Raw genomic sequence first — 12,242 nt, 5'->3', positions numbered from 1 at the left:
AGGACAGTTAATCAAGACTAAGTGCAGAGTATTGATCAGAGAGAGAGAGAGAGAGAGAGAGAGAGAGAGAGAGAGAGAGAGAGAGAGAGAGGAAAGCAGAGGGAGAAGAAACTGGAAATGCTGTTTTTGATTTATCTGCTAGATACACCATAACTCTATTATGTGCACGAATGCAACAAACAAAAAGAGCACTGTTCTGAAATATGCCATAATTAGTGTGATAAAATCCAAGAACCATAAAACTACTGTTACACCTGCATATCACACAGACATGATGCAACAAGTTTCATTTCTCTGTCCTCGCTGGAAGGAAAAATGCTGCAAGATGCAACACAATAACACCAATCGGTGCATATTTAATAATTATGCATGTATTTCAGACACAACAGACACACAAAAAAACAAGCTTGTCGTGGTTTGGACAAAGACACTTCATTTGATGAAACTATCGTCATTCCCACAAACTCAAAAAACTTAAATAGTAAGTCTCTGTTGTGCAGAACTTTGATTTGATTGTGCAGAAATTGTTCATTTTCACTTGATTATTTTCAAAAAAAAGATTAATTAAATTGTTAATAATTGATTACCACCGGTTTTGTTAAATAAAATTTGTACTGAATCCTAAATCCAGATTTTTTTTAAAAGACAACAGCATTTCTGAAAAACAAACAAAAAACATTTCATAGGGCCTTATTATTGTAAAAAAAAAAAAATTTAAATGTTTTATAAAAAAGTTTATAAATTCAATTGATTAGACACGTTTTTTGATTTTTTAAATAAAAATGTAAAATAATTACACTATTCAAATGGAATACAGAAAAATGAATACAGAAAAAAAAGATTCCAGAAAAAAAAAAATGAAAATTTTTTTTGATAAAAGAAGCCAATTTTCAAATAATAATTAATAATAATTGTATTTTCTACTAAAATGACCACAATAAACAATTATTCTGCCAAGTATTATAGTGCATAAGTAACTTCTTTACAACGTTCATTAAAAACTTAAATAATAAAATAAACACAGAACATGACAATGATCTGAAGAACATCTGGAGAACATCAGCTCTTTCATTTGATTTGTCTTCATTATATCGCATATAGCGTGATCTGCATATTATTATAGATATATACTTATATAAGAGGCAGAGTGAAGGAAACACACACACACACACACACACACACACACACACACACACACACACACACACACACACACACACAGCAGCAGCTCCTCTTAAATAAGCTCAAATCTACCCACACATGTGCTGTACCTGCTGCCAAGACAATAAACTCATCCAGACCCAGAGAGATCACTGAATAATACAACTACAGTCTCTACCCACACACACACATCCAAAAACCATCAAACAAGCACGACACAGTACGGTATCGCTGGCAGACGCCACCCAACCACCCACATTACACACACACACACACACACACACACACACACACTCATTACAAGGAAAAAACCCTCCCTCACATCAAAGGGCGTAAGAAAGCATCTTGTCGTCTTTACAGCATGTGACTGCAGAAGTGTGTGGGTACAAACACAGAGATGAATAATAGAGAATCTGGTGCGCTTCACACGGACTGGGTTTACACACAGCAGAGGTGATCTCAACACAAAGACCACTGCAAACGCTCCAGTATCTTCAGCTGAATGTGTTCTAAGAGTATACCAGAATGCACTGCAAACGCTCCAGTATCTTCAGCTGAATGTGTTCTAAGAGTATACCAGAATGCACTGCAACACGCTCCAGTATCTTCAGCTGATTGTGTTCTAAGAGTATACCAGAATGCACTGCAAACGCTCCAGTATCTTCAGCTGAATGTGTTCTAAGAGTATACCAGAATGCACTGCAACACGCTCCAGTATCTTCAGCTGATTGTGTTCTAAGAGTATACCAGAATGCACTGCAAACGCTCCAGTATCTTCAGCTGAATGTGTTCTAAGAGTATACCAGAATGCACTGCAAACGCTCCAGTATCTTCAGCTGAATGTGTTCTAAGAGTATACCAGAATGCACTGCAAACGCTCCAGTATCTTCAGCTGATTGTGTTCTAAGAGTATACCAGAATGCACTGCAAACGCTCCAGTATCTTCAGCTGATTGTGTTCTAAGAGTATACCAGAATGCACTGCAACACGCTCCAGTATCTTCAGCTGATTGTGTTCTAAGAGTATACCAGAATGCACTGCAAACGCTCCAGTATCTTCAGCTGAATGTGTTCTAAGAGTATACCAGAATGCACTGCAAACGCTCCAGTATCTTCAGCTGATTGTGTTCTAAGAGTATACCAGAATGCACTGCAACACGCTCCAGTATCTTCAGCTGATTGTGTTCTAAGAGTATACCAGAATGCACTGCAACACGCTTGCGGAAAAAGTTTATATCTAAATATACAAAAGCATCATTCCTCCAGTCTTCAGTGTCACATGATCCTTCAGAAATCATTCTGATATGATGATTTGATGCTCAACAAACATTATTACCAGTGTTGAAAACAGTTGTGCTGTGGAATAATTTGAGGAAAACGTGATACACTTTATTCAGGATTGTTTGATGAATAGAAAGCTCAAAAGAACAGCATTTATTTGAAATAATAATCTTTTATAAGTAACATTATACATTTCTTATACGGTCACTTTTGATCAATTTAATGCCTCCTTACTGAATAAAATGATTAATTTCTTTAATAAAGAGACACAAAATGATTTGTACTTAAAGTGAATTAAATCCTGTATCAATAATATCAATCAATAGTATCATAAAATAGGTTTTCTCCTGCTTAATGCTTTGCACCTTTTGATGGAAATAAATGTTGTGATGTTATTTCCATCAAGAGTCCAGCGCTCTGTAAAGTCTCCTCCAGCACATCCCAGAGACTGTCAATCAATGTAAGATCTGGACTCAGAGAGCAAGATTCATGTGTGAAATGATTCTTCATGTTCCTCACAACTATACTCTCACAATCTGAGCCTGATGAATCTTGATATTGTCATTCCTACAGTACATGTGTGTTTAAGAAATGAAAAGCTACACACTCCAGTTCGGGTTAGAAGAACTGTTGACGAACACATAACATGCTAGACAAACAATAATTAGGGTGTAACAATATATCGTGTCACAATATATCACAATACAAAAATGCAACATTATGTATCGTGGATAGTGACAATCTGTATTGTGAAAATTCACCCAAAATACAAATTACTGTGTGAGAAAAAATTCAAGTTTTCAGAGTTTTAGTGTCAATACTACATTAAACTACTATATATATGTTGAATTTTATGTAGAATAATGCAATGGGGGAATATTTGTGGGTCCTGATAATGCCAAATGTCTGATGTTACCAGTAACAAGTGTCATACATTATTTTAAATATGTGACCCTGGATCACAAACCAGTCACATGTCACACGGGTATATTTGTGGCAATAGCCAACAATACATTATATGGGTCAAAATTATCGATTTTTCCTTTATGCCAAAAATCATTAGGATATTAAGTAAAGATCGTGTTCCATGGAGATATTTTGTAAATTTCCTACCATAAATATATAAAAAAATGGATTTAAGTGAGTGGATGCAGCGAAATCGCCAACATAAATGTAGAACTTTAAAGGAGATTTTCTCAATATTTCGATTTTTTTGCACCCTCAGATTCCAGATTTTCTAATAGTTGTATCTCGACCAAAGATATGGTCGAGATATACATCAATGGAAAGCTTATTTATTCAACTTTCAGATGGTAAAAAATTACCCATAAGACTGGCTTTGTGGTCCAGGGTCACATATATCAAGCCAGTGCCAGAGTGCAAGCATATTCGTCTAAAATAATTCTGTATTTTCAGCTTCAGAATCATGAATATTGTTATTCTGGTGTCCCGATTGTCCTGTGCTTTGGGTTTCCAGCACAAGTCCAAGCCTATTCATTAACACACACCCAATGTAACATCAAATGTAGCTTTTTAATCAACAGTAAAAAAAAATCTTTAACCTTTTACCAAATGTCTTGTAGTATTGCAATAATATCATATTGTGAGTTCAGTATCGTGATATGTATGGAGTCGTGACATGAGGGTATCGTTACACCCCTAATAATAATCACTGCAATAATGATCCAATCATAGATTCTTAAGCATTTGCCTGTTTAAATCCAAACAGCGATTTTTGTTTTTGTGATTTCAGATCAAATATCCAAACTAACTGTGTAAAGCACGCTGTCAGTGTCTTGTGTGATAGTTTGATCACTCACCCAGCCACCCGGCTCCTGAGTTGGGCACACACATGTCAGTCTCAGCGCTGGGCAACACGAAGCCCACGACGAACACCTCCACCCCGTCAGACATGAGCGCCAGGCCCAGCACGAAGAACAGCTGCCACTGGAAGCGCCCGTGTCCACACTCCTGGATGATGAGCTCGTACTGCTGCGCCAGCTCCTCCACATCCGCCTCTCTCTCCTTCTCCAGCTCTCGCTTATCCTTCACTCCATCCACCGCCACCTGGCCCCGCCCCCCTGAAGCCCCGCCCCCCGCCGGCACGCCCTGGTACTCGCCCTCGTAGATCTCGTCCTCGTCGTCGTGGCCCTCGGTGGCGTCGCTGGAGCCCTCGTCCTCCTCTCGCTGAGCTCCGCCGTCCTGATAGGTGTAGCCGTCTTCGTCCGCACCCTCGTCTTCGTCGTTCTCGAAGCGGCTGTAGTTGCGTCCCGAGGCGTACTCGTCCGAGGCTCGGTCCACCACTTTGCTGACCTTCTTCACGGCGTGCCGTTTCGCCACTTTGGCGATGTCACGAGCGCCTTTGGCCAGAGACGTCCTGTCTCTGTACGGGTCCTCCATCTTCACTGATGCTGAGGGTTGCAGGAGTCAAGCGTGAGTTTTAGAGGACGAGTGTAAGTTTCCTGAAGGCGGGTTTAGAGACGGACAGACTGAGGTGGACAGGAGTGTGTGACGTTTCCTTCTGACCGCTTCATTCACTATGGGAGAAACAAACACAGGCAGGGTTTCATTCTGTGCAAAAGGGAACAAAATTATAATTACTAATTCACCCAAATATAAGCAAACATTAAATAAATACAAAAATATAACTATATATGTGTATAATTTATACAAAATTTATTTAAATTAATTAATTAATTACTTAAATAAACACAATTTTATACAGTATATATGTGTGTGTAATAAAAATAATAACAATAAAATATTTTTTACAAGGTATAACCAAAAACGAAATTATTTTTTAATTATTTATATATATATATATATATATATATAAATAAATATGAAATAAAATGCAAGATATAACCAAAAAAATTATACTGTTAAATTAAATATATATATAAAACCATAAACTAAATTGAAAATATTTTTTTAAGTATTTAATAATAATAATATTTTATATATATATATATATATATATATATATAATTATAAAATAATAAATAAATGTGTTTATGTATATAAATTATGAAATAATAACCATATAAGTTATAACCAAAAACAAAATTATATTGTTAAATTATAATTTATACATAATCCTATAATAATTTTATATATAATCCTATATATATATATATATATATATTAATGATAATAAAATTTTATATATTAGGTATAACCATAAACACAATTATTTTTAACTACTTATTATATATAAATATTAAGATATAACAAAAATAAAAACACGTAACAAATTAATTCTGAAATAATAATCATTAAATGATATACATACATACTCACACACACACTGTACTGTATGTATATATATATATATAGAAGGAGAGAGTGAGAGAAACAATTGCAAAGTATTCAAATATAATCACTATGAATTAAGAACAAATTTGGGTGCATTTCAGATCTGAATTAGAGTATTTTTGGTTTTAACAGAATGTGTGTAATTGAAGAAGTGAAAGCGCAGTAAATCTGAGGTGCTCATGTGCCCTGCAGAAAGCCAGGAGAAGCCATAAATCAGCCTGGCACAGCGGGCAGAGGACACTGTGCCCAGTTTAACTCTGCGTTTCCCTGCTCTGCTTCACACTCCTCCACAGGGAGTCGTGTGGACATTCACCGGACAGAGTTATGGAAAACTGAAGAGGAAAAACAGACATTACAACACTGAGACTTCACACATGTGCATCTCTGGAAACTCACAAACACTGCACTGCAGCAGCATTCCTCTCTCAGACAGAAACACACACACTCGTCTCGTTTTTATCTCCTCCAATCTGAAGAATATACACAAACACACACACACCCCTAAACTCAGTCAGTCTCACAGATAATATCTCAGAGAAAGGGCCGGAATGAGAGAGAATATTCCATCTACGATTAAATATTCCATTCTATTCTATGTATGAAGAGGATAATGAGAATTAAGATTACAGTAAAGGTTCCAAATAGAACCAGAACATTCTCAAATCTTTTGAAGTTCCAAAAAAAAAAAAAAAAAAACGTTTTAAATATCCTTTAGTTCTGGTATTTTAAAGCCCCTGAATCCAAAACACAAAACATCAAGAAACATATAGCAACTACAGAACAATATATTCAGCCAAAAATGTTTTTTTTGATAAGAAAAGGTTGAACACATGATCCACCGAAGAACCTTTATTTTGCAGAATGTTTCTTGAATCTCAATTCGAGCTGACATTTGATAACTGCGGCTGAATTTCAGCATATTCTGGCCAATATGCTGATCATCATTAGAATATGATTAATATTCATTAACTCTGGCATTTGGAACTCAAATCTTAAGAGCCTTGAGCCACAGAAACAAGACCCACTAAAGACGTGTCCGAGAATCAAGACTCACACTAAACACACCAATATATATATAAAAAAAAAAAACATGCACAGAAATGTATTAGCACGCCGTAAAAAAGTTGAAAAAAAGAGTATGTTTTACGAGAAAATACCATTTCCATTCTTTCTACGTCAAAATTGTATGTTTAATTCAACGTGTTGCCATTTCTTTGTAATTATTAGTTAAATGTAATCAGTCAATGGACTGGTTCACAAGCTCTAAGCGAGTCAGTGTGATCTTGAGCATAAAAATCATTAAAACATGTAAAATCCCAACGTTTGGGAACACATGAAGACGGGCCGATATGATCCGGCTGTTCAGGTGGTGTCGTGTGTTCGTCCGTCCAGATTCAGACACAACAAAAGGAGGATTCTCTGAGAGTTGTGAGTTTCACGGGCCGCTGAGACTGAGAGACGCCCTCATTAATCACAGAGGAGGAGCGAGAAGAGAACGAGACAGATCTCAGTGTTAACATTCATCCATGATCCATCTGAAAATTCTGACTTCGAAAACTCGTCCGGCACGCTGCGGCAATACAGACCTAAAAAAAAAGAGCCGCAACTCATGACATCATTTAGTCTGAGACCAAATAAAGGCTGTTCCCGATGTACTATGACATCATCAGAGGGGTGATGTAATCAATGCGACACCCGTTTTCCTGCATTAACCCCCGATGTGAGCACGGGAGGGGGGAGGACGGGAACAAACTCACGGGACGCTGCGACACAGTTCGACCCTCCATAAACCACTAATGGTGCTCAGAAGAGCAGCGTCCCGAAGTCGCTCGCACCTTATGATCTACACTGAGTTAAACTCGAGTCGTTCTGCTTCTCTCAGAAATGCATGTTGATTCGGAAAGCTTCGGATGTTTGCGCTGGAGAAGCGGAGTAAGTGCTGGTGTTTCACGAGGTGTTTGAGAGTTGCACACGCAAGGTCGCGCTGTGTTCCTGTGTCCCCGATTCCACACACTTCACCTTGCGGAAAACAGATCTGTGGTTAACCAGACTCAGTGGTTTAGTGGAAAGCTGATGAATAACTCCTTACAGAAGACCACACACACACACACACACACACACACACACACACACACACACACACACACACACACACACACACACACACACGTGTATCCTGCAGTAATGTAATGATGGATAGCTGAAGGCTTCACTGGTCACTGGGACTCACCAGCAGCTGTGGGGGTTTCATACTGGACGCCTGCACAGATTGGATGAAGGCAGTGGAGTGTGTGTGTGTGTGTGTGTGTGTGTGTGTGTGTGTGGGGGGGGCCGCCTGGGAAACCCTACATTATGGGGACAATGATGCCACAAAGATGGCAATATCAGAAATCCTTGTCCTTGTGGGGAAATTCTTTGGTCCCCTTGAGGATATCAGCTTATAAATCATAATAAGTGATATTGAAAATGTAAAAATGCAAAAAGATTTGTGTGACGGGTAGATGGAAAGTCCCAATAAAACATGAAAACCCGTGTGTGTGTGTGTGTGTGTGTGTGTGTGTGTGTGTGTGTGTGTGTGTGTGTGTGTGTGTGTGTATGTGTGTGTGTGTGTGTGTGTGTGTGTGTGTGTAATGTAGACAGATCACTAGTTTGATCTACATCCACTACAGTAAAAGCTATACATACCGAGTACAATCTATACAAGAGGATTTTATTATTTACTGAAATAAATACATAGTTTTGTTAAGTGAAAGAATCCCGTAGAATTGATTTTGGTGAAATTGCACACTGTAAAGAGTTATTAAATAATAGAAGATAATTAAAATATTAAATCATATATATATATATATATATATATATAGAGAGAGAGAGAGAGAGAGAGGATAATGAGAATTAAGATTAACAGTAAAGGTTCCAAATTGAACCAGAACTTTCTAATCTAAATCATAGAAGAATCTTTCAAATTAAGTGTGACTATATGTGATATTTGTACATGTATAAATTCATTTGACACACCACAGGACACTATTTCAGTCACATTTAAAAAGCTACAAAAAATAATAAAAAATGGTGAAGTTGTTACATTTCAACCTCAAATCTCGATAATGAATACAAATAATTTGCATGCTATTAAAAAAATCCTAAAAAAAGCTACTAAGTGTACTGTGTGTAGAGTGAACGTCTGCGCTTTTACTGAGAGTGGCTTTGAAGGAACAGACTACAGGGGTCAAAGGTCACATGTTATGTGCGCTGGGTGACACTTTGTCTGATCCACTACACTGATCAGCTGACACACACATATAAGCGTGTGTGTGTGTGTGTGTGTGTGTGTGTGTGTGTGTGTGTGTGTGTGTGTGTGTGTGTGTGTGTGTGTGTGTGTGTGTGTGATAAAACTGATGCATCTGAAACCATGTCCCTATCTATCTATCTATCTATCTATCTATCTATCTATCTATCTATCTATCTTTCTATATATACAATTGTCTCTTGTTTTATTTCCAAAGGCACACCAGCTTCACCTAAAAATAATTAAATTTTTAATCTTTTTTTTTATATAAAAATGTCATTATATGTCTTTATTCAGGCAAACCACATACATTTTCAAGGAAATTCCAATACTAATTTGCTTGAAAATGTATGTGGTTCGCCTGAATAAAGACAAATAATTCTGAGTCTCCTCATCAAAATGGCAAATGTCAAAGGACCAGTTCCCTGACACACACACACACACACACGCGCAAACACACAGATGTGCCGGTTCAAACTGGTCAACGCTGAGATTTCTGCTAAAACGCTGCAGTGAAGGTATCAGATGCTAATACTATGGTATTTTGAGAAATACTGTAGTCCTGAACGATTGCCATATATATGTTTTGTTGTTTTTACAGTACAGGGTATTTCAAAAGAATACCACCATAATACACAACAGTATTAATGTCCAAGAAGCCATTGCTACTTGTTAGTGCACTTCACCGTAGTAAAGAAAGGTTTCCCGTTGCAGGACAGTGCTATACTTGTGTATTCACCGCATCCGTCTCTTCTCTGAGGCAGGTTGTTTCACGCACCGCAGCTTTCACCCTTTTACTAGCACTTGGAGAAAAGTCATCGGTCTGCGTGTGAATGGCCAGCACAAGCGGGAAAAGGCATCAATCACGGCCCGGCTCTGACGCAAGCTCGCCCCGTAATGAGATTTCGCCTGTCTTGACATTGTGCATGGGAATCAATCCCCCTCCCTCTCCGTTTTATCTTTCCGTCACACACACATCTGCTCCACGAGCCTCCATGACTCACATTTTCAGGTGGATTTCTTTCTGCTTGTGACAGTCACGCACATTTTGCTCTGTCAGGAAACAAGTTCCTAAAGTGAATCTCTCTCTCTCTCTCTCTTTTAATAATCCAGGACACCACCAGGAGCCCCCGAGGATCTTAAAACACACACACACACACACACACACACACACACACACACACACACACACACACAAACAGCAAATATCTTCTCCAGTATTCAGAACAAAGGTCGATCAACAGTATGTCTTTTTAATGACCCAAAAATGTTGCCGTTATTTACTCTCACTTAACACAAAAGTAAAGAATCTTTATCATGCAAAATGGTTCACAGTCCTTGCATCTGTCAAGCTCCAGAAAGAAAAAAAGCTCAGAGAACTTATCCTAAAAGTAGTCCATGCAACTGTATTCCATGCTGTATTAATGCTTTGCATGAGGAATAGATCAAAATCTTAGTCATTATGTCAGTGGCCTTTGGTCACATGACATGCGAGAACCAATGAGGTTGTTGGATGTTGCTGGCATCACTCCTGCCATATTTAATTTGAGGTCCTCCTCACACAAAGTTATTGCATGACTTCAAAAGGTTTAGAAAATAGTGCATGAGTCATATTGATGACTTTTGAACTACTTTTGTCATGTTGTTTTTGGTCCTTTGCAGACATTGTTACTACACATTGTTATTGTATGGGAAATCTGCATAGACTAAATTATCATTTTGTGTCCCACAGAAAAAAAGAACATCAGCATACAGGCTTTGCAATCTGGAATAGTTGGTCTATATATTGCATCTACATCTATATCTATAGTGCACACCTGTTAAAATTTCATATTAAAAGATCAAGTTCTATAATCCACGACAAAATCCATACTAACGCAGTCCTATTGAATTCGTGAACAACTATCAAACACATAAGTGTGTGTGTGTGTGTGTGTGTGTGTGTGTGTGTGTGTGTGTGTGTGTGTGTGTGTGTGTGTGTGTGTGTGTGTGTGTGTGTGTGTGCTACTGTTACCCAGTGACAGACAAATTCCCTTCGCTGTTCAAAAGCAAAACCAATATTTAAACCTGCATGACTAAACCGAAATATACCCTAAATAATAATCTAAAACAGATCAATTAATTTGATGAATTTACGCAGGTAAATAATTTTTTAGTAAAAATACAATTTCACGTTACGATCTTCATGGGGAAAAAGTGAATCGACAGAAATATAAAACAGGTTCTAACGGGAAGAACATATAGTCACACACGAACATTAGACTGGGGCGTTTGCGTCGTGTTTGTAATATGTGGTGTCAAGTTAAAAACACTTCAACTTCTCCGCTCCGTTTTCACGCTGAACGCAACAACGCGTCCGTGTGAACGTTCCCTGTGCGCAACTAAAGTTTATTTTACGCTTTTGACTCGTGCGTAAACCTACAAAAAAAAAATTGGAATCACTTACCGACTGTGCGTGAGTCCAGACTTCACGGGCGCGCGGCCATCTGAGCGCGGGAACGCAGATCTTCCTTTAACGTTTTTCTTTTTCTTTTTTTCTCTCTCCTCACAATGCAGCAGCAGCGCGTCTCTCTGCAGCACTTGAAGAAAAGCTGAGAAGAAGTGATGGAGAGAGGGAGGGAGCGAGAGAGAGAGAGAGAGAGAGAGAGAGAGAGAGAGAGAGAGAGAGAGATGAAATCAATAGTTGTATCGCGGCAGCCCCGCTCAATGTGACGCGACGCGGGGCGGGGGAGAAGAATGAGCGCGTTGGGATCATATCATAGTGAGTATATACTGTGACTGTATGCGTGGATATGAACACCCCCACCCACCCGTGACGCATTGCTCTTTCTCCGCAAGTCACGATTCTCTGGAGGCTCTAGGGCTTTTTCCTGCTTTGTTGGGGTGACTCGTGTTTTAGTGCTTTTAACTTTCTGTGATACTCACGCCTCAGAGGAACAATCACCCAAAAAAAACCTATGCGGCACTCGGGTTCTGATTGCGACTCATCGTGACTGAACTCCCGCCAGGCACGAGATGGAATCTTGATGGATTCAAGCGGTTTACGCGGGAAAGGGCATGGAACTCTCCGTGGTGCTGAAGAAAACACACAGGACAGATCCCACAGGACAGATCCATATAATAAGCTAAACAGAAAAACCTTACAGAACCACATCAGATTTGCACAGAATTCAGAACTATGCAGAACCACATAGATCAGA

General features: G+C 38.6%; 1 protein-coding gene across 1 annotated transcript in view; it reads right to left on the bottom strand.

Annotated features, from left to right (window-relative positions):
* Positions 1–12,011, bottom strand: part of LOC309478112 (synaptic vesicle glycoprotein 2C) — a 50,549-nt gene extending 38,538 nt beyond the window's left edge. The window contains exons 1-2 of the mRNA XM_082141624.1: positions 11,489–12,011; positions 4,262–4,978 (exon numbers count right to left, since the gene is read on the bottom strand). Coding sequence (XP_081997750.1) covers positions 4,262–4,841 — 580 coding nt within the window. The 5' untranslated portion in view covers positions 4,842–4,978; positions 11,489–12,011. The remainder of the gene's footprint in view (positions 1–4,261; positions 4,979–11,488) is intronic.
* Positions 12,012–12,242: the final 231 nt, after the last annotated feature.

The sequence above is a fragment of the Leuciscus leuciscus genome (genome assembly GCF_965113295.1).
Source record: "Leuciscus leuciscus genome assembly, chromosome: 16".
Lineage (NCBI taxonomy): Eukaryota > Metazoa > Chordata > Actinopteri > Cypriniformes > Leuciscidae > Leuciscus > Leuciscus leuciscus.
Note: the sequence above shows the minus strand (reverse complement) of the source record. Positions and strands in the feature narration are given on the sequence as shown.